The sequence below is a fragment of the Chelon labrosus genome, assembly GCF_963514085.1.
Source record: "Chelon labrosus genome assembly, chromosome: 5".
NCBI lineage: Eukaryota > Metazoa > Chordata > Actinopteri > Mugiliformes > Mugilidae > Chelon > Chelon labrosus.
In genome coordinates, this window is record NC_140341.1 from 16,978,952 (window position 1) to 17,005,180 (window position 26,229).

At 39.7% G+C, this 26,229-nt stretch overlaps 4 protein-coding genes across 4 annotated transcripts; all 4 read right to left on the minus strand.

Annotated features, from left to right (window-relative positions):
• Nucleotides 1-5,045: 5,045 nt before the first annotated feature.
• On the minus strand, nt 5,046-7,120 carry hoxd9a (homeobox D9a). The gene is given in 3 exon segments (XM_084544006.1): nt 5,046-5,615; nt 6,076-6,643; nt 6,645-7,120. Coding segments are annotated over 3 exon segments (888 nt in total). The 5' UTR covers nt 6,720-7,120; the 3' UTR covers nt 5,046-5,370.
• A 982-nt stretch (nt 7,121-8,102) lies between these two features.
• On the minus strand, nt 8,103-10,784 carry hoxd10a (homeobox D10a). Its single transcript, XM_084544122.1, has 2 exons — nt 9,771-10,784; nt 8,103-9,020 (listed from the first exon to the last, which is right to left on the minus strand). The coding sequence occupies exons 1-2, from the start codon at nt 10,510-10,512 to the stop codon at nt 8,746-8,748; spliced, it is 1,017 nt and encodes a 338-aa protein (XP_084400248.1). The 5' UTR covers nt 10,513-10,784; the 3' UTR covers nt 8,103-8,745.
• Nucleotides 10,785-12,148: 1,364 nt separating this feature from the next.
• hoxd11a (homeobox D11a) lies at nt 12,149-16,137 on the minus strand. Its single transcript, XM_084544233.1, has 2 exons — nt 15,325-16,137; nt 12,149-14,676 (listed from the first exon to the last, which is right to left on the minus strand). Exons 1-2 carry the CDS (start codon nt 16,019-16,021, stop codon nt 14,441-14,443), a joined length of 933 nt encoding a protein of 310 aa, XP_084400359.1. The 5' UTR covers nt 16,022-16,137; the 3' UTR covers nt 12,149-14,440.
• A 4,266-nt stretch (nt 16,138-20,403) lies between these two features.
• hoxd12a (homeobox D12a) lies at nt 20,404-21,962 on the minus strand. The gene is made up of 2 exons (XM_084545299.1): nt 21,383-21,962; nt 20,404-20,874 (listed from the first exon to the last, which is right to left on the minus strand). Exons 1-2 carry the CDS (start codon nt 21,927-21,929, stop codon nt 20,636-20,638), a joined length of 786 nt encoding a protein of 261 aa, XP_084401425.1. The 5' UTR covers nt 21,930-21,962; the 3' UTR covers nt 20,404-20,635.
• Nucleotides 21,963-26,229: the final 4,267 nt, after the last annotated feature.

Genomic DNA, 26,229 nt, shown 5'->3' on the forward strand with positions numbered 1-26,229 from the left:
GCGTTTTTCTTGAGGATTTGGCAACAACGAAATTACACTGAAAGACGACATTTTTCTGTCTAGTGCAGAAAAAGTACAGAAAATAGAAAAATTGCAAGAATATGTGGACAGTTTTACGAGTAACAAAAAAAAAATGTTTTATTTTTCTAATAATGGATGACAGTCTTCTTATTTTTTTAGTTTTATTTTGTACCTTTCATTATGAGGCCTATGAATGAGAAAATAACAAATTGGCACATGGTGCACTCGCAAGAATACACAACTTAATTAGCTATGAGTTTCTGTGTGCAAATAAATTTTAAAAACAGAAAAAGAAAAAAAAAAAGTGGACTTATTGCCTTGTCCGTGTTGATGCTTTTGGACGACACTCTGTCATAAATGGAAATAGGCCTATATGTGTGAACATACTCCATATCATTGTCTTCCATGTGCACTTTTACAGGGCAGCTGTTATTCATAAATTAAGACACAAAATTAGGAAGCATGAAAAGTTTTCACGCCACGGACCCTCGAGATTTAAGGCCAAACAATGCGACTCCAGTCCTGGCCCGTACATGTGACCATTCCTGCAGCAAAAAGGAATTTCTTTTATTTCATTCCCGTTCATCTGGTGGCACGCCAGAGTCAGCGCTGTGCGATTTATAGCCAGGCTATGGCTCTGGTTTCCTGCATTATAGCCCTGTGCGTATGATGTGTGTGTGGGAGAGAGTTGCAAGAGCTCAGGATTTGCTGCATTACACAACTATGACATTATTGTAACTCAATAGTCTGCTGAGACGAGGCCTTTCTATTGGAGGCAAAAAAATGGGATTAACGTCGCTTTATTCTCGGTCAAAGAAACATTCCTGGTACTCATTTTTCTCACATATCGTAACCGCCTTTTTGTATCTGAGCTCACTGACGTTAGAAGAGTCTCCACGTTGCACTGGACCTATATTATCAGTATGTTATACAATGGTGAAGCAGTGCAGAGTGAGCTCACGCTGTTCATTCGGGAGAACAAATGCGTCTGCTCCAAGAGACCCATACAAATTAGTTGAATCATTTAATAGTTAGACACATTTTCTCATGGAAACACTGTGAAATTATTTAGTTTAAATCCTGGACTGATACATAAAAAAGAGAGGGTCAGAAATACATGTAGTTGGAGGGTGGGGGTGCGTGTTTTGGTGCATGGGTGTAATTTAACTACAGCTAGTGGCTGTAAACTAATACACACAGCTGCAACACTGTTAGACCCTAATAAAGACTTGGTATCCACAAGGACAGGAGGGCTCGGAGGAGCAGGTCTCCGTGTATTAATTCCAGATTATGGCGCACCTTCTTTTGTTCTCTCAAGGCTGATCGAGTTAGAGAATATATGGTCAAATTAGCTGATAATACGAGGAAGCTTTAAAGTAAATAGGACTGTAAATTATTGTCGTGTGTGCAGTTGAATTTTGGTGTCCTATGGCTTGTTCCTAGTTGCCTGAAGACATTTTAAAATAACTGCATCATTCCAGAATATAAGAAATTTGGCGTGTGCGTAAAAGGAGAGGTGCCAATTAGGAAAGCATATAGGTAATGAGATTTCTAGCCTCAGTGATGCGGTTTATTTACACTTACTTGTGCGTTCTTGTGGCTTGATTCTCTAGCAACTAAACCAAAATATGCAGAGGCCAAAAAGATAGTTAACAAATATATATATATATACACATTTATACTGTGATTTTCCAAATTATTTCATTCCAAATTACTTCATTGCCAAAAAGATGCAATTGTGCAGCTGACATGGAAGACTCCGGGCGCCAAATACCACCCATGAAACAGAGGAGGCTGCACACCTACACTTCCACAAACCAAATTGTTTCATTCACGTGAGACGCAGTGCCGCTCTGTGTTCCTCCGCAGTGTCATGCCGTATTCTTCCGCAGTCTTTTTTCGCCCATAGAAACACACTGGAGGATGTTAGTATGTAAAGTGTTCGTTTCGTTGTAAATGAAAGTCTAAACATGTTTCAGTCACATGTTTGAAAAAAAAAAAAAAGTGTTAGTGGATTGGATTGATGGCGGAAAGTTTTTTCATCAGCTGGATTTTAATTCCTCTGTAAACTTGAGAAAGTAGATCCGAAACATCAGATAAATCAAGTAGTGTTTTGTCTGAAAGTTGGGCAAGCAGTGCTTCATTATTTGATGCAATAAAATTGATGTACTGATTAAAACGAATGTGCAAATAAGCAGGCATAACACTTAATATGCCTATAAAAGGTTTACTGAATTTGAAAGTTCGAAAACATAAATATTGCATTAAATATGTGAATGTAACAAATAAATACAGTATAATAGCTGTTATTATAGATATTAGCGCTGGGTGTGACACTGGATGTGACTTACATTAAGCACACATAGTTTATGTAACTGCTTTTTTTTAATAATAAGCGTTTTGTGTTTTCCTGTTTTCCTAATACAACATTTTAAGCTGCCAGCAAAGGCCCGCACATTAGCATAGGTGTGCTTCAAATGTGCGAGCCTCGACTAATTTTCACGGTCAATATTGTGACCTATATGCAACCTTGACAGAAATAAAAACGCAGAACGAAGTTTGTGGAAATGGAGCAACTCAGCATTTACATGCGTGACGCGACGAGACACGTGAGACTGAAATAGCTGACCACTGTCCAAGTAAAGAGACACATGGCGTTCTATGACCGCGAAGTGAGGATGACTGCACGGAAATTTAGAGAAATTCCTTCCAATTTTGCACCTCTAGTTTTTCCCCCTACTGTCTAATGATATCAGTTTTGGCTCGTGGTTTATGAAACTAATAAATCTTTCTCATCGTCTAATTAAAGCTACTGTGCGGGTGTAAACGGTGCGTAATTGTGCAAATAAAGAAGCTGGCCTTCGTCACTGTGGAGTCGTGTTTTCAGCTCTGACACACTGTTTATAATGATCAGTCCGGTGGCACCTCGACAGATCAAGACAAAAAATAATCAATTTAATTTGTCCTATATAATAATAATCTACAGTTAGATGTCAGCGTTGGGACACTCTAAACAACATCTACCCACATGACAATCATCACTTAGAGTGGCGATGACTGAAGTAATGTTCGCTTTATCTCCACAGGACACAGAGCGGGAAGGGACACAGTGCTGCATCTCTCACAGTGTTATTATTATCCTTCCCCTACAGACTGCTCCAACAAAAATTAGAAAAGCACCGAGGTATCATCTGATGCGCCAAAACATGCGAAGGTCTTATGAATTTGGCAACAGTGCAAGTATATTAAAATACTTCCGTGGTGGTCAATGGGGGTCTGATCCTGAAACCTGATTCTATAGAGACCAAGACCAGTGTTTGTGGCCATAAGAACCGTCCCTGTGTTTAATTTTAAATACTGTATTTAATGTATTTGTTTTAATATGTCAACAGTGACTTTACGCATCGTTTGTGTTAATAGCACAGATTGTTTTAGTGGGTCATATCATATGGAAGTAGGAAAAAAATGCAAAATATAGCACTACTTCTGAGTATGGTACTCAGTATTTAAGACAGTTAAAACAATGACAATATTGTTTTCTAAATTTGAGCATTGTGGCTCCTGAATGAAACAAATAAGGTTGCTTACGCAGCCAACCTACTTGAAATAAGACATCAGCATTTTTATTAAATCACTACACGAGGACGCAACAAAACGCGACTTCGCTGTGCATTAAAAACATCAAATCAATCTGATGAAGTACAGAGGAAAATTCTTAAAAGTCGACTATTGTTGTTTTCGGTGGTGTAAAAGATTGGCTGAGGTTGCTGCAGTAAGCGTTTTCCCTAAACTTGGCTCCTCTTCTGTGCCAGTGTGCGTCGAGATATATGGGGCCTGGGAGCTGTCACGAAATTTCAGAGTCGGTATACAGCAATATTAAAAACATAAACAGGGACTTTCAAAGTTTGCAGCAGTTAAAAGGGAGCGTGCTCCTTTACCAGACGCGTTTATCACGACGCCGCACATTTATCACATCAATCACAGAAAGGAGAATGGTATGGTCCATGTGTTGTCTGCATGTTCCAACCGGCTGCGACTGAGACTTAAAGAACAACGTCGCCCTCTAGCGCTCACAGCACTCTAGTCAATGTAAACAGACTGTGTCAGAGGTGCATCTTTTAATTGACTAGTGCTATTAAAAACTTAAATTTAAGAACAAAAAATCATTGCATATTTCATTACATATCCAGATGTAAAAGCGTGACAGATTAGGCTCTGGTTCAGCATTTCCACTGCAAAATAAAATGACAGGAGTCAAAGTTAAGTTTTTTTTTTTTCTTTCCCACCGGTGGGAAGTGCAGTTGATGAATAAACGTGACCATTAAGGTGGGGGTGATTTCCTCTAAAACAATTCATCGACCAGACACCCTGTGGAAAAGTGTCTACATTCTGTTTGTCAGCAACAGACGCAAGAGCCCAAGAAAGGGGCTTTTCAAAGGAGAGCGTAATTACTGGCCAGGCCCATAAACTAATTTAGGCCAGACGTCTAGCCATTTCTATAGCTTTATTGGACCGCGTTTCTTCCTGTTTTAAAGTAATTGTTAGTACAAGTTGGACAATAAATTGGAAATCCGCCGCAACACCTCCTCTCCCAATCGTAAACACTTTATTACTTGTAATTCTACGTTTAAAATGCGCAGTTCGGAAAAGTGGAATTTAACTCGCAGCTAGTGTCCTAATTTGGGATTTAAGAGCGTTTTAAATTCATCCAACAGCTGAAGATTAGTTTTAGCTGGTTGCTAATGAGAAAATTCATCTGACTTTTGGGTTAAATCCTTTTGTGCCAACACCTAGAGCGGATTTGCGTGAAAACGGCCAACAGGGAATATTTTTTAATTTTATAAAAATCTAATTACTTACACGCTTAGTATGTTAACCAGAAACAATATAAATTTCTTTTAGCATTTATTGATCTCTAAGAAAAAAATAATAATTCCCCAAATAAAGCACCGTCTCACTTTCAATGAGAACCCTTAATACGTGTATTAAAACATCTCTTAACAAGTAAAAGTCAGTAAAACAGGTCCATTCACGTTTTTACTAAAACATGTTTTATATACAACTCCAAATTCTTAATATAAACTATAAAAGCAATACACATAGGCTTTAGGCACGTTCCCCAGTTTGTTTTCGTGGCTTTGTAAACAAGAAAAAATTCAGATGGCTTGAAACATTAACTGTCAGATTCATCCCGCGTTTGTGATGCATTTTTTGGCCGTTGTGTTGTGATGCTTATAGGATTCCTAAAAAATAAGATGGCTACGGAGGCTCCTACCAAAATAAAGTTAATTGTTCAGAGATGGCTTCCTTTGTGAAAATGTGTGAAACGGCACCAGGCAGCGGTGGACTTTATAGGTGATCCTTTCCGCCCCTCTCTCTGTTCATCTTCTTCATTTTCATCCTCCTGTTCTGGAACCAGATCTTCACTTGTCTCTCCGTTAAACTGAGTATGCGGGCCACCTCATAGCGCCGGTCTCTTGTCAAATACATGTTGTAGAGGAACTCCTTCTCCAGCTCTAAAGTCTGATATTTGGTGTAAGGACATCTCTTCTTTCTCGTCGAGCGCGCATGAATCCAGTTTGCTGCAGGGTTGTCTGAAAAGCAGGGGGATAGAAATATGATAAAATTAGATGTATATATTTTGTTGTAAACTTTAAATTCGTATAAATGTTTCCCAAAGAGGGCAGAAAATCAAAAGTTAAATGTGCTTATTTTTATAGAAAATAACCCAAAACAGGCCACTTGGATTACATGTGTTCCTGTTTGTGCTGATATGTTCTTGCCAACAGAAAGAAATAAATCTGGCCCATGTCTAATCACAAAGTCTCCTGAGCTAGAATCTTATCGAAATAGTGCAATATGTAGGCAATGCATTTTGGGGGACACTAAAAACATGAGGATCCACGCCATAACCTTTGTAGGGCGGGTTTTCCTTTTCGGAGCTACGGTACGGTACGAGACACTTTTATAGGTTAGTAAAACCTCCAGTTTTACACACCCAGCTCATACAGTTCTTAGGGTTGTAAATCAGGACCGGCTATTTGGTTTACTTACTTGGGTCAAGTTGTTGTTGTTTCTCCTCCTTGGGCTCGCTGTGGCTCGAAAGCTCACTTCCACTGTGCTCCTTGGTCGCTTTTTCTGGACACTCCGATACTCCACAGGCGAATTCACCGGCGAGCGGCCGAGTCTCCGCTTCCAACGTGTCGCACTCCGCAGCCTTCGCTGGCAAGACGTCTGGCTTTGTCCCGTACGGCCGACTGCTGGAGTGGAATCCGGCGAACGAAACGTGGTTTGAGATTGGGTCCATCCAGGATCGGACGCCAACATATCTGCCGTCCGAGGCGGGCAGATGGGACTGGTGGTGGTGGTGGTGGTGGACGTACGGGTGATAAATCCCCTGCGGATGAACCGAGGACCAGGACGACGGGAAAACGGCGGACTTTGGTGCAAAATTACACGAGGAGAAGTCTGCGTTGTCCCCAGCACCTGACGGCCTCGGGGTCATCGTGTGTGGAGCCTGAATAAAGCGAGCGCCGTACACATCCTCCGGCTCCTGCCCCATTACAGCGTCCACATAGCAGTTACTGAGAGTGCCACTGGAAGACATTTTTGATCTCTTCCTACTCATATAATAAGGGTTGCACTGTTACGGGAAGCTTCCCTCGATGAACAATCATAGTATTTTTGCTGGCCTGCATCTACTGGGATTGGTTACATGGATCACGTGGTCATATTTACCAATACAGCGAGTAAATCAATCCTGCCCTTGCTCTCAGCTTTTTTTTTTTTTTTTCGTCAGGTTTAATTTAGCTTTTCATTTCACAAATAATAAAAAGCCCCATCTGATGTGACTGGAGGGAAAAAACAATCGCTCATATAATTTTTTTTTTCTTGTTTCTCATGAGCGTGTGGCTGCAGGACGAATTGCAACAAAACATGCAGTGCCATGGAAGGAATAAGACACTTTTCCACACACACAGTCCACCAACTCGGATTTCTTGTATCTCAAGGCTTGAGAAAACTCTTAATATCGTCTTGATACCCTCAATGCCAGTAAAAAGGGTTTATAGACTTTAGAGAGTCCTCGTAAAATACATGTAATAACATGCTGTAAAATAACAGACGCCATTTCCGTTCACAATGCGGCGTTATCCATTGTTAAATATTTGGCGAGGAAACATATTTTCTGGGTCGGTTTAATTTTTTAAGTCGAGTCGGAAACGGGGGTTGTGAAATTACTGTATTCATTCAAAGGAGAGCAATAATGTATCAATAAATGTTTTATGAGGTGCGTGTGCTTATACGTGCCGTCAATAAAAGGAGACTTGAAGAGGTTCATCTGTGTATTGCTATATGAAAGGTGTAATTTAAAAGGGATAGTCTGCGCATTTTACGCATTTCTAAGCTTAATTCTAATTCCTTTTTTTATTATTTTTTACATGTTATAAAGCAGAGTTTGTTGACATTCAGTAAACAAAAGGCTCCAAAGGAAACACTGAAGATTTAGGTCATATCTGCCAACTGGATTAACATGTTGTCTGGAATAAAAAATATGTTTTGGACTAAATATGAAAGTTAAATAATGTGTACACATAAACAAAAAGGCCGCTTTGGCTCGAGTGGAGTGAGGCGGATTGCTTTGCCTCATGTGGATTTGTCCTTGAACATAACTTCTTACAGTTCTTAAAACCATTAGTTTAGTTATAAACAGGCCTGAACATAAAAGTAACACCATGTTTATTTCATTACACGTCCCCGCCTCTTTGCATCTCTCAAGCCGCACATTTTACACACAGACACAGACGATTGGGATTGGAACGATCGACATTTTTTTTAATATATATAAATATATATTTTGAGAGTATCTTGTTAATTTTTTTTGCTCTCAATTGCAAAATATCTGTGCGTATTTTTCTTGTATTCAGTGAGCTGTTTTATCTTTAAAAGCGCGCAGGATTATTTAATTGTGTCAATTTAAAGAAATGTGCTGGTGTCACACAAACATAATCTTTTCATGTTTTAATTTTGTACTTAAAATATTACAAGCATAAACCTTTAATGAAATTAGAAACACATTTCTGAAGTGTTTACTGGGATTTTTCTTGCAGTTAAGAACGTTTTCTGCCTCACGTTTTTTTTTTTCTTACCGAGCAAAACCGTGCGTAAAAGCTCCAATGTCAAATAACGCGCAGATTTCGCCTGTGCACACGCCTGCAGCAAATACCTGAGATAATTATAGGTTATAGAATGAACAGATATGAAACACGATTCTTTGACAATAGATTTATTGCAAGATACATGCCACAAACATGCAATTAATTCACAGAATAACATTGTTTTCCACCACTTTAAAGCCCATAGAAACATGTCACTATTGAGCAAATGGCTTGCTGTAAAACAAATGTTGCACTATACCACAATGAATGTGCTTTCATGACTGAAATAGAGTAACTCTTTCCACAGCTCGCCATCTCCACACAACATCCACGTCTGCTCGCAGAGGGAGGAAGCACTTCTCCAATAACTTAAGACTAAAAAGTGTTACCCTGTGATAAAATAAAACAAAGACACGACGCCACACAATGTACTAAGGTTGACATATATATTTAGTCACAGTTTCGTTGAGATTTCAGATAAACGTCCAATGCCACTAAAGCATCAAACTGAATATGAGTGGGTGGGAGAGGGGGGGAGTAAGACAGCTAAGCCCTGACGCATGCAAGCTCACGAAAAGGTGAGATTTGAGGTCAGTTCACGGATGCGGTTTTCCCTGTTCATTTTCTTCAGCTTCATCCTGCGGTTCTGAAACCAGATCTTGACCTGCCTGTCGGTCAGGTTGACGCTCCTGCTGATCTCTAGGCGGCGCTCTCGGGTCAGGTACATATTGAACAGAAACTCCTTCTCCAACTCCAAGGTCTGGTGCTTTGTGTAAGGGCACCTTTTCTTTCTCCCGCTTTTGGCTGTTAACCAGTTGTTTGTTAACGTCTCGCTCTTGCAGTCTGCAAACACACAAAACCAGAGACAGTATTTTAGCCACGCACTTCAACTTCATCTCCAAGAAAATCTCATCTCCTGCTGCTCTGGATTTCACCTCTGGGAAATAACACATAGTAACACACAACACACGCCTTCCCTGAATAAATAAAATGCAGGGGGTGTTATTATGACATTACCAATAAAAACAAAGATTAAATGAAACCCCAACTGATCAAACAGGAGCACACCAGCAATGCATCTTCATGCAGCTTTTAAAAAAACAAACCTATTAATTTTATATGAACTTAAAATGAATCAACGTGCAACAGTTAATTTAATTTATAAAACTAATCTTTAAAATTATTATCAAACGAGTATGAGCATGAGTATAGTTAAAGGCAGAGAGCATTACGCACCAAATGCATAATTTCTGGAATTCCCTGGGTAACTTAATCCTTAACTTAAAATGAGGATAGCAAACTCGTGGCAAAATTATAGGAGTAGCTTATAATAGGCTTTTAGTTTATGGGGAAATGATTAAATAAACAACAGATTGTGGAAGGTGAAACAAGTATCCGAGGGTGAAGAAAGGAGACATGGGCTGCATGCTGCATGGTAAAACCATTCTGTGTTGCCTATTACTGCAACCTGAGAAAGACTCTCATTAAACATTACGACTTTAGGGCTGTTTGTGTTTTATACTTGGTTTTATGATGCTGGAGCCTTCTCAGCACAGTGCCACGAGATAAAAGCTTTCATTGTAGCCAACCCACCTTTGCTTTCTTTCTGTAACAGCTCAGGACTGGACACGGGGGCTTCCACAGTTTTCTCCTCCGAGCTGGACTCGGGATCCGAGCTCTCTGCGGGGAGCGGTGTTCTTGTGGTCTCGGGGTTTTGCGGAACGTCCTCGACTTTCTTTTCCACCTCTGCAAAATTAGAGGGCGCCGAGGAGGACTGCGGTTTCGGGGTGACCCGGCTGAGCTGCATCAGTGTCGGGGTTGGACTCGGCGGTCCATGGCAGTAGCTTTCCGGATGCTTCCCATTCGCATAAGTTTGGCTCAGTCTGAAATAGCCCGGAACCGGGATCTCGGGACCATCGGCTGGACAAGATTCGGGGATAACGCTAGAATATGCGGGGACCTCTGGCGAGCTGACTTTTTGTACTCTCTTATCGGAGTACATGCAGCAGTTACTCTCTTCCTTTATGCTCTGTGAAAATGTACAGTTTGACATCTGACTGGACGGCTCTATTCTGCAGGGTCTGTTCGGATCAGTCCAGTTATCTATTTGAGGTATGTACGAGTGGACATTCATGCCCATATTTTGGTGGTTGACCTCCCCTCTTTTGCCGAAAGACGGCAGGAGTCCACAGGTTTGCATTCCGTAAGTTCCCATTTCTGAGCCAGACGGCATGTACATGTTGCTGTTGGAGTAAAAGCTGTCCGTCCTGCAAGCACCAATTAAAGAGTCCACTAAAAACGTGTTTGCCGCAGGAGAGCTACTGGGAAAGGACATTTTTGGGGGGTTAAGTTCTTTGGAGGAGAGAGATGTCCTTTGTAAGCTGACATATCTAGGAAAAACAATCTGTAAGTCAGGATGCCTCCCGACCACATGACAAGCCCACCAATGAGATTTGAAAATGGCCTTGAGACGCAGCCTCCTCTCCCTGCACACGCTCGCACTGCGGACGCAGACGTGGTCAACAGCGACACCTACAACACGGACTTGAAATTGGTTTTGCAGAGTCGCGCAGGCAGCAGGGCATCGCGGGACTTTCGGAGGCTGTACAATAAAACTGAAACAATTACATTTAAGACTATTTGAATCGCACTAAAACGCTTCACCTTCCGCTGGACCATTCATGTTTAACAAGCGAGGTTCTGTGAAATGTTTTTAATGGGAAAAATCCTAAAGAATAATAATAAAAAAAAAGTCTCTTTGTGTGGAGGAGAGACTGAAGAGAGAAAGTGTGTGTGTAATGTGTGTGTTTGTGTGCCTAAAATGCAGTCTACATGACGCATACAAGCAACAGCTGCACTTTGGGATATTTAACAAGCTATTTTTATCCGTATTAACTCTTCACATGACTCCAAACCCACCAACGGGAAAGCCCACAATTAAACTGTATTGGCATACATCTCAAATATATTTTAAAGTGGAAATAAAAGGATAAAAACGCAAAATGCAAATACAAATTCCTCCATTATTATTATTATTATTATTAAAACCAGCATCATCGTTATTATTATTAGAAATTAAGTGTTAGGGTTTTGGTATTTAGTATTTGCACAATAATTCTGCTGCTGTTATTTAATTTTTATAATCAAGCAAAACCACTCGTTACCCGAAAACAATCATTTTAGATTTTCCTGCAAGATATTGCACTAAATATGGACTCCAGACGTTAAAACATGGGTGGCACCTTCCACAAGTTTAAATAAATACTCCAAAGTTTGTATGAGTTAAGGTCAACGTTATAGTTTTGCAAAGCTTTAATGTTACTAAACACGTTCCACTTTATTTTTTTTGCTCATCGAGAACATTGTCTTTGCTTTCACATGTCTGAGGCGTATTTTCGACGCCCCAACGTTCACACTAACCTGCTGGAGGTGGCGGTGTGCGCAGTCTCGGGGTTATTTTCCCAAGTGCTCCATTGTTTCAGCCTGCAAGGAAGGCAAATGTGTGCACGATAAAGAGCCTTGGCTGCTGAACTAGAAGGACAAAAACACTTTGTCCCCGAGATGGAAAAAATGAATAAATTCAGGCCACGATAGTTGCCAGCGGTTCTACGGAACCATAAAGGAACAAACCGCAGAAAAGGCAGTGAAATAATTGTGTCTTTGGTATAAATGCGATAAGCTTGAGAGGATTTACAGACATGTTTTCGAGGCTCTTAGATATTTATAGTTGGTAAATAAAGCCACATGTATGGTGTGCATCTCATTTAAACACCACAGGATTAACAAAAGAGCAACATACAGTCATGTACAAGAGCCTAGTTTAAAGAATGACAGAAAAAACAATATTTAATTGAAACCTCTTACAACATGGACATATATATTTAATATATATATATATATATATATATATATATATATATTTGTTTAATGGTCATGTTGCTAATAATGACAACAGCGCGAAGATAATATTGGACTACTTTTATTATAGTGTGAAAACAAACTCTTTAATGCGAGTATATCCTTCAGGTAAAATCAACAATTCATATACATACATACATACAAAATATACACGAATATATTTAAGACATGAAAGATGAATGATGACTTTGAATTAACTTATATTTGAAAAAAAAAAAAAAAAAAAGGCCCGTGGGAAATAATATTATTAATAATAATAATAATAATTTTAAAGCTAGTACCAGGAGATGCCGTGTTATTTAAGTGTAGAGAATGGCCCATACAAAGACAAAGGTAAAGTTAATTAAAAATAGAAACAAACGTTGGTTCGAGAAAACCAAAACATTGAACCTTCATCTACACATTTGCCTTTTTAGTTTGTACCTGTAGTGTTCTGCAGAAAATAGCTATACTCAGACAGAGGACCATTTAATAACAGCTTTACCGCTGCAAAGTAAACATTTAAATGAAAAGAAACGTAATATACAACAGTATTAACGCCGTAATATTTCGAGCCTATAGAGAGAGATGGTAGCCTGTGCGATTATGTGGCCTACAGGGAAATGTTTAACCGTTTAAAATTAGGATGAGAAACGCACAGTGTAGAATTTAATTTCTACTCTTTATCGTGTATCGAGGAAATGCTGCCTGGACGTCTCTGTTTAGGAAATGCATCAATTCAGATGGGACAATAGGGGGAAAAAATTAAATAAGTGTATCTTCAGACAAAGCGCAGGCCGAATGTGTTTCTATAAATATAGTTTAAAACTACACCTACTTCTGCTACTGGGGTTTTCTTTTTTAAAATAATGACATTTTGCTGAGAACGCATCAGAATCCAGTAGCTGCAGCAATAATTAACATATAAACAACCAAGGTGGTGAACGGATTAGTCCTCCACTGACTGGGTTTCATGCAGAGTGTTAAAGTTGGCTGCCTTTCCACCGATGGCCAGAGCTGAAAGTCTGCCCTCATGTGGATGCACCGGGAATCAAAGTGAAATACCCCACACAGCTGGTAATGCAATCTCACTGCAGGACAAGCTGACAATCTAATGAACGCTTAATGAAACCTCAGCTCTCTAATAGCCTTTTTGGGAAATAACTGTAAATGTGATCCATCAAGAATGACATTAACTTTTGCTCTAACAAGAGCTTTAATTGTTGCTTCACGCAGAAAATAATGACTGCTGCATCACATGAATTATCAATAAAGCGACTGTTTGTGTGGACTAAACGCATTTATTTTGTCCGTGGCCCCGTGGTTTAGAAACAAAAATTATGAAGTGAAGCACGGGAATCAGATGGTTTCGTGCACAGCGAGTTTAGGGTTATTCTGCGCAAAGATGGAATCGTTTCACCTGCATTAATTAAAGACGGAAGAGGGAATTTTGCAACACAAAAATCAGACACACAGAGTCTACGTTTACAATGCTACAAAAGGAGATAAGCGTGAAGAATTACTTATCCTTCTGGGTGTCGATCCTCGTTAGAATGTCTTCTTACATTACCAAGACGCCCAAGGGGCTAAATACGGACGTGTAGAAATCTCTTGGATACTCCAAGTATTTCTAGCCTGGAGTTAAAGTACTTTAAGGCAGGAAGGAGAATCAGTCCTCATGTGGTCTGGGGGTTGGGACACCAAAGTCCAATAGCCCCCTATTTAGACATTTACAGCTACTTTTATTGTACTGTCTAGACGGTTCAATGTTTAGTAAACAATCCACTGTTTGAAAGTAAAGGAAATAACGGGACCATACAAGCCCGCAAGGGCCAAGTTTCTCCACTGATGTATCTCCAGAAAATTTCCCCATATGTTATTTTTCGTTGAACTTGGTTTAATTCATGTGACTGGTAACGTGACGTGATTAGTTTTGCTCGCTTTATTTCACACCACAACGTACACTACATGCGTCTTACAAACGTACATAGACAAGGAAAGTAGCCTACAGATATTTAATATAAATAATTTTAAAGCACAGCTCGAAATTTGCTGAAATATTTGTCGCCAATAATACTAATAATACTAATAATTATAGTAGTAGTAGCGAAAATATGTGAATACAAATAAATAAATGCTGTAAATGATGCAAAAAAATAAAAATAAAAAAAATGGCGGCTTATTTTACTAAATGCCAGATTTTTATTTATTTTTTTTGGAAGAAATCAACTGTTTGATCAGAGTTCAATATGTAATATACAGGACCAGTCTTTAAAACATGTACACGTGTATTATTTGACCCCGTGTGTGTGTGTGTTTGATGTGTGGTGTGTGTGTGTGTGTGGTGTGTGTGTGTGACTCAGGTATCAGAATAAAGGATTCCCAGTGAAATACTGTAGGCGGTCGCGGTTCAGCTTTTTCTCTTTCATTCTTCTGTTCTGAAACCAAATCTTCACTTGCCGATCTGTGAGGTTTAACATCCTGGAAAGCTGAAGCCGCTTCTCTTTGTTAATGTACACGTTGAAGAAAAACTCTCGTTCAAGTTCTCGGATTTGGTATTTGGAGTAAGGGCACCTCTTCTTCCTGGACTTGGTTGATGAACCTGCACAAGACAAAAGAAAAACGTGAGGGGAGGGGGGGAAAAAATAAGTTTTGGAATTGGTTTTGAAATGTAGGAGAAGTCAAAAAATGCTGACAAGTTGACAGATTATATTTATTTATTGCTACATAAAGGCCTTCTCCTTTCTCTCCGTCTACACACACACACACAGACAACAGCGGGAATTTGCATGAAAATGAACTTAAACTGCACTGTTTTTTATGCACACGTTGTGCTTGAAGAATGTCACTTTGGATTTTTTTCCTTCATGGTATGCCTATATCAGCACAGATCTGCCTTAAGTATAGAATAAAACACGATTTCTAATATTCTTTAACATCGAATCAATACAAATCCTGCAACACGGTATTCTTACTGGATACAAGGAAGCCTTCAGGTATGGTTATTTAACTGTTTCCCATTGTAAATATCTTTACAACCGTAAAGTAAATCTTATTGGGATATAAAAGCCTTTGCATGCTTATAAAGAGGCACATAACCCTGCACGGTCACGGCGGTGGACACAGAGCACAGCAGCCACTCTTGTGGTTAAGACTATGACTTAGATAAACTTTATTCATCCACGAGGGAAATTGCTTGGTAAAGCTGCACACCTTTTTGTCCAACACAAATGGGAAAATACTGACTTACTCTGTTGGTTGTTCTTGTCGCCGCAGTTGGAGGATGAGTCCTCCTCGTCGCCGCTCCCGGTCGGGTCAGCTTTGTGCTGCTCTAGGCTGGTTAAAGCCTGACTGTTGTTGGCAGCATCACCGGGAACAGCAGAGTCTGCCTTTTGTTTGGGGAGCTCCGCGTTGGGCTTGTCCGAGTTAGAAGCGTCAAAAAACTGGTCAAAGCCCTGGGGAAGAACCCCGTTTCGGCCGGCATTGGTGAAGAAATTGCAAGGCGAGTTAGTCCCCCCGTGGTGGCCGTACAAGGACTCGTTTTTGAATATCACGTCCGCCCTGCCGCCGGAGGACTGGATCAAGTCCCGGTGCATTATTTCGTCCGTGGAGTAGTAAGACGCGTAATTGCCCCTGTAGTGCCATTTGGGATGGTCCAGTCCATAATCCCTGAAAGCGACTTCTCGAACAGGTTGGACTTGGGCTATGTTGGGAGAATAGGGGAAATTAATCTGACACGAAGTGGTCTGCGGTAAAAAGGAGGAGACTGATGTAAAATCGGGCGTCGAAACGTAATAAGTGCAGCTCGGTAAAAACATATTTGACGCACAGCTGCGATCATCGTATTCCGTCATATCTCTTCTTCCCTTTTCCTCCTTGCAACAGAGGAAAGGAGTTGGCAGCCTGGCTGTGTTAAACTTTGTCCATCTATAGCACCACGGGCGCATGGAAAGACCCCGCCAGGGAGAAAAAATCGGAAACGTAGGCAGACCTGCAATACATCTTGATCGATTCTTGAGGTAATTGTGTCATGTGATCCAGCTAAGAAATTACCATACATCAATATCAGTCATTAAAAACTGTCCAGAGAAACTCATGTGGGCGCATTCAAGAGACTCCATTGGCTCCCTGGCTGCGGAGGAAACTCCTCTCCAGCCTCCTTGCCCTATAGCTCACGGAAAAAGAAAATTTGTGAAGCATCGCTGGAATATTTAATTGAAAGCTTTACAGCAACACCATCCTCATCGTGTAATGATGTGTAATGGTGGCCACACGCGCTCATTGCGTAAATTTGGAGTCGGCATTGTGTTTGCAGCAACAGTTAGTTAAATAGATATACTGAAGCGGATCTCGTCACTTAATGCAAAACCTGAACAGCAACAAGGCCACCGTGGGTGTACATGCCGCACAGGAAAAAAAGCCTGCGGAATTGTGTGCGATTCATTAATTCATGAAGTCAGTTTTTATGCAAATGCCTGTCAGGGTCCATTGCTTATAATCACTGCGCACCAAGATGGCTGGAGCACAATAAATACACGCAAACAAACGCCAGAAGGAAACAATTTGAATTCATTGTGAGATACAAGAGTTCTTGGCCCACAGCACGGTGCAAAATAAAGCTCGGGCGCCTAAAAAGAAATGACTAGAGGCTACAAAAACAACTGGGCTGCAGATTATTTAGTATGTTCTGCTGCAAAGTATTTCAGGTTTAAACATAATTTGCACAAGAAAACATATATTTGTCGATTTTTAAAAGCAGATGCGTGAAAATAGCCAAATGCTTTTGCAAATGCAGAACTGCAGATTTTGGATAAAACAAAACCATAAGTCATTTGCGTGCATGAACCATTAAGCACATTCAGCATTGCCAAGTCCAGAACAACTGGCTTTGACCGTCTGTGGTCTAGGTGATGTCCACCAGGCATTCACCAACAAGCGTCTGCAGCCAAATCATTTTATTGCACGAAGGCAGCCATGGCTGCAGTGCTTGCGTCCTCCTCGGTGTGGAAAACTAAGATTAAAAAAAACAAAAAAACACTGGTGAACGGATACTTCGTATAATCAAGCCTCGGCTGAAATATTTTGATAATGTGAGTATATTTTTTGCTTGTTATTAGCTTTTTTTTTAATTAATAATAAATAAATAAAATTAAGTACTTCTAAAGTTTTCGCATACTTGAGAAGGTTGATTACAAAAAATTATGAAACAAAGCGCACACTTCCAGGAGAAACGCAGCTCCACATTTGAATGTCATCATATTGTGGTTAAAGATTAGCAGATTCTTCAACCGCAAAGCTTAAGGTTTATTGTTATTGTGGGGGTAAAAATAAAAAGACTAATGGCCGCGTCTTCTCTTCTGTCTTCACACTTTAGACTGAAAAGCATTTGGGCAGTTAACCATGCAAAGAAAAGTTCGTTTACAAAATGTAGGCCAGAAAAAGAGGGAATTTCTAAACAAACCACTTGACTTGAACATCGCAAGAGGCTGTGCAGCAAAATGTTGAAGAATGTAATGGAGGTATGACACTTTAAGTTCTCAAACAGACAGACGAGAGGAGACTTGTTGCTCATTACTTGCTGCGATTGTTTCTTCAGTGTTGTGGCGTTTATGTTCAATTATCTGTTTGTTGTGATATTTAGATTTAAAACATGGTTCTATTATTATTAGTAATATCACTATTAATAGCAATTGTATAGGCAGGAAGAAGTACCCCAGGTGTTCCGTTTTGCACTTTCAAATATTTTATCATATTCTGTGCTTTATGGTTTTACGTGCGCAAAAACTAGATGTTTTATCTCGTCTGAACTTAGTCGAATATTTTCCATTTTAAATTGCAGTGTAAGCAAGAAGCTTTTAGAGGTCTAAATGTGAAAACAGGGCTTAATTCACCCGTCGTGTTGCTGAGCCTGTTAAATTTAGAGCTTGTTGTATTAAAAAATCCACAGGAGAAGCGGCTTTAAAAATATTATCATTGCTTCCAACATTAGTCGTGCAGAGAAATTAATGATTCCCCCAGAGATGTGGCTTTGCTCTCATGTAGAAGGAAGTAGGAATACAGGGCCTACTAACTTGACCTTAACTTTGTTTCGACACCCCCACTATCTCGAGAAGTCCGAGCTGTGTGACGCTGTCTGGCAGCGTTCGGCAATAAACCAATAAAGCAACAAATACTGAAGGAGAACGCCGCGTAAAGGACGCAGAGTAACCACATTGTAGGCGCCCAAAAAAACCTTCAGAGCAATTAAACCTAATAGTAGTGAAACACTCTACGTGGTGAAGATTTGAAGCTTTGAAACCCACCCAAACACAACAGGCCCACAGTATATCCAGATAGCTTATGGGATAAACAATATATTGTAAAATATAGAATGACGGCGTAGAGTAAAAATAATACGTTTAGCCCAAACAACTCTACAAAATAAAAGATATGTGTCTGGCGAAAGGAGCATCTTATCAAGTTTCATTACAAACTATAAGCTTTCAAAAGGTCACGCAGTCGTTCATGAACTAGAATATAACCGCAGTGTCAGAGAAACATAATAGCTGCAATGATGCGGTGATGATGATGTGATAATGATGTATTGAGGGAGAGCACTGATACTGTAGATCCACTCCACTAATGTTTCATATGTACCGATCTGCTGCTGGCTGGTAAAGCTTTCTTAAGTCCCTCATTTGAAAGACAAACTGACCACTTGTGACCTGTACACTTAAACTTTGTCGTTTCCAAACCGCAATGTGGAAACAGCGATCAAGTGTTCTCTCAAAACACGTCCACTGCACACAGATGGGCCCCGCTTTTGTGCGTAAAAGCGGCACATAATATGGCCGAGTCGTTCAAGGATATGACTTTTGAATTCGATTTGGTTACAGCCACAGCAGCCTCCAACATGTGGAGATTTCCATGCGTGTGAGAAAGCTGCTACTGCGTTGTGCACTGTGAGGGGGAATTACGCAGGGGGACAGCTGAATGCAGGGCGTTCAATTTTGGAGTCAGAGCGGGGATTTATACTAGAGAGATGTTACTTTAGAGTCTGGGAATAAAGCTGACAAATAATCTACTTGCATACAGGCGTTTTAAAGTGAAGAGTAGTCCGTGGAGAGAAACGTCCATCCAATGTTCATTCACCTCTGCAGTTTATGCATCTATCGAGGTTTTCTGTGGAAATCATCCTGGCTTCCTGCTACGTGATAATCCGGTAAGAGGTGCTGCAGAATCTTTACTATTTCAGCAGTTAAATATTGTAATAGTGAGATGTGAATGATCGTGAACTGCATAAACCCTTTAGGTAAAAAAAATATCTCAATCTTCATTCGAAAAAATAAATATCTCACAAGGTACACAATAACTATAAAATGATATTTATTTGCCTTCAGGTGGCGTCCACTTTACAAAACATCATGACCGTGGATAAAAAGATGGCTGGTGCAGTTCTCATTCTCACGCCTAAATACCATGCTTTCTGAAATTACAGTTAAATATGCTAAATGCAAACTGCAGTGTACTTGAATTATGTATTTAAAAGTACAGAATCTACAACTCAAGAGGGCTCCTGCGTCGCGCTAGCACCAGATTTGGGATTGCACAAATATCCACGTTTTTGTTGCAATGCGACGGTCGAGCAATAATAATTATAATAATCCACGCGTAATTTACAACAGATATAATGTAGTTTGAAGTAACACCATCAAAAAGTTTCACAGTCACAATCTCATTTTGCTTTAGAAGTAAACACATTTTAAATGAGGAGCGAAGACCGAGGACGCGACGATTTCATAAGCAATGTGACATTTAAAACAGGTTTACAATTAAAAAAAAAAAAAAAAAAAAAAGAATCAGACATTTAATTCAATATCAGCAATTAGAAAAGGGACATGCAGTTTATAATATATTTTGCAATACTGACTTTTGCTAATGATTTATCCATCCGTAAACATGAACTTGACTGTCTGCTTCCATACTAAGCCTATACGCTGCATGCGCAGGCCGCAACACAAAATTCACAAAACATATCTATCCACATTACAGTTGAAATAAGTCTCACATCTTTGTTGGATGAGAAATTAGTGGGTTTAAAGATTAAATATCATGCGCCGCTGCAGGCCAGACAGGCGCATTTGGAGAATCTTAACGCCAAAATGAGCAGCATGGGTAAAACATATATATATGAATGTACAATGGAATTTCTTTTAATTTCTAAGATTACTGTCCGTTTTTGTGACTGAAAAATGCGGCCTGAATATGACATGGCGAATATTTACACTTAACTAAAACCATTATCTTTATATTAATCTTAACCAAAGTGCTTTAAACCTAACCACAGATGGGAGTGTAGATGTGAAACCCTCTCTCTGGCGGGACAATCATGCGGTTTGTATCCTAGTCCACAAATTCAGCGTTTCATTCATTAGAAAAGAAAAAAAATGTCTGAACACAATCCAGCCACTGAATACATTACAAACAATTCAGTGATATATAAAGTAATTTCTAGGGGACAGGTTTGGCACACTGTGTTCACTTCTGATGCTCTGCTGGTCACGATCAAGTCCAAAAGGTCATCAGTATGCGGAGAAAGCTTGATCGCGCATCATCAGTCGCTTCTTCTTCATCCTCCGGTTCTGAAACCATATTTTCACTTGCTGGTCGCTCAGGTCTAGTCTGTCTGACAGCTCTTTACGTTTCTGTCTGTTGATGAATTCATTCATCATAAATTCACTCTCAAGTTCAGCGAGCTGTGGCTTCGAGTAAGGCTTTCTCTTCTTCCTTGTTTTCACTTGTGACGAGCACCACGGGGCACCTGGAGGGAGAAGAGGCAGACACGGGTTTTATATTGAACGCCAACTGCAGCAGCACAGATATAAAATGACACAAAACAAGCTGCTTATAGCCCACTGTGACCAATACAAAATAATAAACAGCCATTATAGACATTTTCTTACTGGACATCATAGGTTATATGAAAAAAAGGATTCAAATTACACCACACACACAGACACACACACACACACTCTCTCTGTCTCTGTGCGGATATTACAGGAAAATTATAATAATATATTATGTCGAAGGAGACTTAAACAGTCACATGAATTACTTTTGTGGTAGCAAACGTAAAATCTTCATTGAAGTACATAGGCGTTTTATATCATACAGCCTTTTATAATAATGTAACAGATCAAATATTGTCATAGAACAAGACACATGAATGGCACATCCAGACTACTGTGTCATTATCTGGGTTTAAGTGTAAACTGTAGAAAATATGGACTAATCACTGCAGAAACTAATAAATACAGAGGCTACTTCACCTTGAGGAAAAGTCGTCCTGGAGCATGTGTTACTTGATGACGTGTGAATGGGATTCTGCTGCTGTTTGGTGCGGTTCACGTTTAGTGGACCTGCTGGATCCGGATCTAGCTGTGCCGCAGAACTGTGGTCTGAATAACCGCGGACACCGTGCTCCGCGGCGTAAACTTCACCCTGTCTGCCAGACTCCTCGGTCTTGTGGCTGGTGTCCTGGAAGCACCGAGCAGGCTCCTCCAAATGCGCCTTGACGTGGCCGCCGGAGGAGTTAGTGTTTATAGACACCGAGTTGGACAGAAACGGCGGACAGTAGCCGCCAAAGGCGCGGCTCTGTGGTGGTGGCGGTGGTGCTGCTGGTCCAGACGCGCACGAACTTGAGGAAGTCCACGGGAGCGTGCACACCTCTCTCCTATTGTAAGGGAGCTGATGCAGTCCTGGTATGTGGGCTCCATTACCGCGCAAGTTGGAGAAATACAGCGAGTCGGGGGGAGCAAAATTCAACAACGAACCAACATAGCCGGGATTTAAAGGATTCCGCTCACACATTTCCATGGAGCTCTCCTCAAACGCTTCTTGCAAGCCTTTTAGCAACTCCTGAAGAATAAAGGCAAGGTAATTGTTGATTTGTTAATACGGCGTCACGTGATATGCAAAATATGTTGTTCCGCCCCACCCTTGCTCCCAATACTGCAAAGCAAAAATACTCCATGAGGAAATATTTTGGTATTGGGTGGGTGGGGGATGAAATTATTCCAACCAAGTGTCTAGTTTATGTAATTATGCAGGAATATGTGACGAATATGTGACATGACCATTTATGTGCTTTGGGCTCTTACTTGGAGGCACATGAGCAGGGTTTTATTTTGGTACCACTGTGACATTAGGAACAACAAGGTGACTCTGTGGACTGACTCGTGAATTATAAATACAAATGTAGGGCCTTAAATGCAACACAGGAAACCCACAAACCATATAGATATAGATATATAGATATATAGAGAGATAGAGAGACAGACAGACAGACAGATAGGCAGATAGATAGATAAGTTTTGATATAATGTAAAATCAATGAAGCTAATCAAATATATAAGCATATGACGTAATCACATATCCTCCCAGTCTATTCTCCTTTCTCTGAGTGGACTTCACCATAACTCGCCAAAAACCACTGGCGGTCTTATTTTTAAAAGATTGTTTTAAGCCCTTCCTTTACCACCTGCAGCCTTCCATTCAGACCTACATCTCATCGTATTTGTGAAGTCCTATCTAAAGCTAAAATTTGCCCACTGGCGCAGTTTCGGTTAAAATAAAGGAACTTTACTATTTTCCGCAGGGGAAAAAAAGGGTCCATTACAGCCGTCATCTCTCTATGAATGCCTCTGCATGGCTCCATGCACGATAACCACCGAGTCTCTGGTCAAATGTTAGCGCCACAAGATAAACCGAGAAGTACAGCTAAGCAAAACCAAAATTTACCAAATGGGTATTGCGCATATTTAGAACCAAAGTGTTTCGTTTATTCTAAAAATATTGCCAGTGCTGTTCATGTTTTTGCCTGCATTGCCACGTTTTTAAGATATACACTACCCCAGAAGCTAAACTGTGTCAGCCAAGCAAACAGTATAATGTATAATGCTCAATAATCGTCGAGTTTTACTCCTATAATTGTCCCCGGTATGTAACAGTATGTGGAATAAAACTAAGACTACATGGCTCATATTAAACTATTTCGAGTTCAAAATCCTAATTATTTAGAGCAGTTAGCGTTTCATATAATTTGATAGTAGGTCACTGCATTATTTTAAATGATCACAGCCAATAAACAAGTATTTTAAAAAAAATGTTCACAGGTGGTTCGCCTTATGACAAAGGTAACGCGTATTTTCTCTTAGAAAACGTGATGGATACTTTTTTGTTTAGCATAAAGTCTACCATCACAAATTTATAAAACTGAGATTTAAATACATGAGAACACTTTAATAAACCACGTGCTGTTTTATCATTTCCGTTGTAGCGATTGTAATCCAATAGATGGCAGCACAAGTTTACGCACGCCTTTTTAATCTGCCATGTTGCCTTTTCTTTAATTGGATAGTTTTCATTATGGTCAGCAGCATCATTTATCTCTTAGTAAACATGTGAGTTACATTTGACTTCCTGTTTATGAAGCAAACCTGTTTGTAAAGTAATGAGGAGAGAAACAAAGGGTAAGTATATACTTAACATCATAACGATATGTGTGTTTCATGTAACTATTTTAAATGGGTAAACAACCATGTGCATCACTTCCATAACAAAACAAATCACTATAAAAAATAAGCTCTCAGTTGGACAGGGCCTCTAAATGTGTTTTGCCTGTGATCTTGGCACAAGTGATTGTAACATCTATACTTGTGTATTAACGAATGGTCGAAAAAAACTCCTAATGTTTTGTTTCAGTCTAATAGAATATAAGACCGTGGGGTATGCTGTTCAAAGAGTGAAACTTTCTAAAATTAGATATATTTTAAAAACGCATTTTCCAAGTTTGTTCTGCTATGGAGCTGCTTGAATTAACTTTTTTTTTTTTTTAGTCTGCTGAAGGTGTGATGTGATTTCAGTTTTCAGATCCGCTAACGAGAAATGAAAATTAAACTTGTGCCAAGGAACACAGTGGAATAGCAAAATGGGGGGGAAATACTTTTGCTTCGAGCTAAAGAAAGAAAAAAAAATAGATCAACAGGTTAAAACTAAAAGAAAGGAAATTAGACTCGATCGCTCCATCTAAATGTAAACGAAAAATGAATGGTTTCTTGATGACAAATAGCCAACAGGGTTACAAACCGCATCTGCAAATTATTATTTTCAATCTTCACGGTACAAGTGTTGAACGTGGTGTTTTATCAAATTGTACAACGCTCCTGTACAGGGGCCAAACTGACCAACTCTCAAGCTTTCCGAAGTTTAAACCTCACATGCGGATGTTTAGATTTTTTTTTATTCTCACAGACTTGCAATCCAGCGTCGCCAAAGGAGGACGCGAGGTCCAATTATAAAATTAGAAGAAGTTTTAGTGTCATTTACTGCTCTTCGTCCTTCATGTTTAGGGTGCCAGGAGCCAAATTGAGGAGCTTCAGTCTGGTCGTTTTCCAGGCCCTTTGAAGGAAGCTGTCCGCCGTCTATTGTCCTTGGTAATAAACTTGCTGCTTCCCTCGTTCAAGTTCTCTGGGCTGAGAAATGCGGCTTTGAGGCTTCCAGCGTTGAAATTTCAAAGCAGTTTTCAGACAGTGGAAGTGTTTTTCTTGTTTTTTTTTTTTTTTTTTTTTTTTAGTTTATATAATTCATCAAATTCATGAAATATGTACATGTGTTTCTTGTGTAAAAAGAAAACATCGAGTCACTGGGAAAAATGTCAAATGATCATGTCCATTTGGGAACATTTGGAGCTCCAGGCCGCCTGTGAATGGAGTTATCCAAAGCGAGAAACTAGAATCAGTCGTCCCTTAGAGGATGTTACTGATAATAAGAAAAACATTTGTGTGGTCTTATTTAAGCTCCAGCAGAGGATCTTCTTAGTTGCCGGATGGGCTACATTACTCAGAGGATTTTAGCTATTTATAGGAGCAAAACTGAGACTTGAATTGGCTGAGATTGGGCTGAGTCGGACAAGTTAATCAGGATATTGTAGCAGAATCACTTCCAATAAAAATCAAGAATGCAGGCACAAATAAACTGTCGCTTCTCACGGCATAAATAAATATCTTTATGATTAAAGTTGGGCTGAAATTAAGGGTGTGGAGGCACGGTTTCTTTTTTTCACAGCATAACTGCAGCGTCGGATTTTATTTGCGGAGAGGTAAATGGCTCATAACAATAACAAATACGCAGTAGACACGCAGCTTAAGTTTATAGGCAATGTAATGCTGATGCTGCAACAATCATTGAATAATGCAGCTATGCCTGTTTATAGTTTAAACAGCCTTAAACCGTCGCCAAATCCACGTTTAAAATGAACAATAGAAACTATTTGCAACTATTAAACTCTGTTACTGATGAATTACTCAAAGCCTGTACATATTAGTTACTTTAGTGGAATCACATGGTACAAAGAAGTTAATTTTATGCAAGCTTCTCACTCTCAAAATTACAAGCACTTTTTATTTCTTTATATTTGTTTGTTGTATTTATTTTTTTGGGGGGGGGGGGCAAAAACAATTGCACTAAACACTTATTGTTCTTAGTTCTTAGGAAGAACAAACATACCGACTTTATTTTGGCACAATGTTGGTTAACATGACTCTTATAAATTATATATATTACAAGTATTTGCATTGTATATGTTATAATGTTTCTGACTGGTATTAGTTTTTATTTTACCACCAACTATCACTTACCAACTCCATGCAATCACCTGTTAATTTTAGACTTTCAGTTAGTTTTATGCTGCTCCTTTAATTTTATTACTTGGTGTACTTTCAGATGTCTTGTAGTAATGCACCATAAATACTTGATCCCCATCTGGCTTAGGAGAGGATGTGGTTTTCAGACACGGGAAACAATTAAGTTGCCCCTCATCCTGTTGTTCGAGTTGTGTGCATTTACAAGGAGCCGACACTAGATGGCCCTCTCACTTAAGGAAAGAAGTGTAAGGACACAAAGACAGAGCAGCTTTGGCATTGAACTGGAAATATAACTGAACCATTTCATTACTGAATTGCTTTCATTCTAATTCAAGTATCTGGATTAAAAGAGTGACCTGATTATAGTCAAATTAAGATCTATTCAACACAGATTTAGCAGGAGCAAAATAATATGCATCAAAATAATATCACAGAACTTGTCTGCACAAATTAGTCCTAGTCAGGCGTTAGTC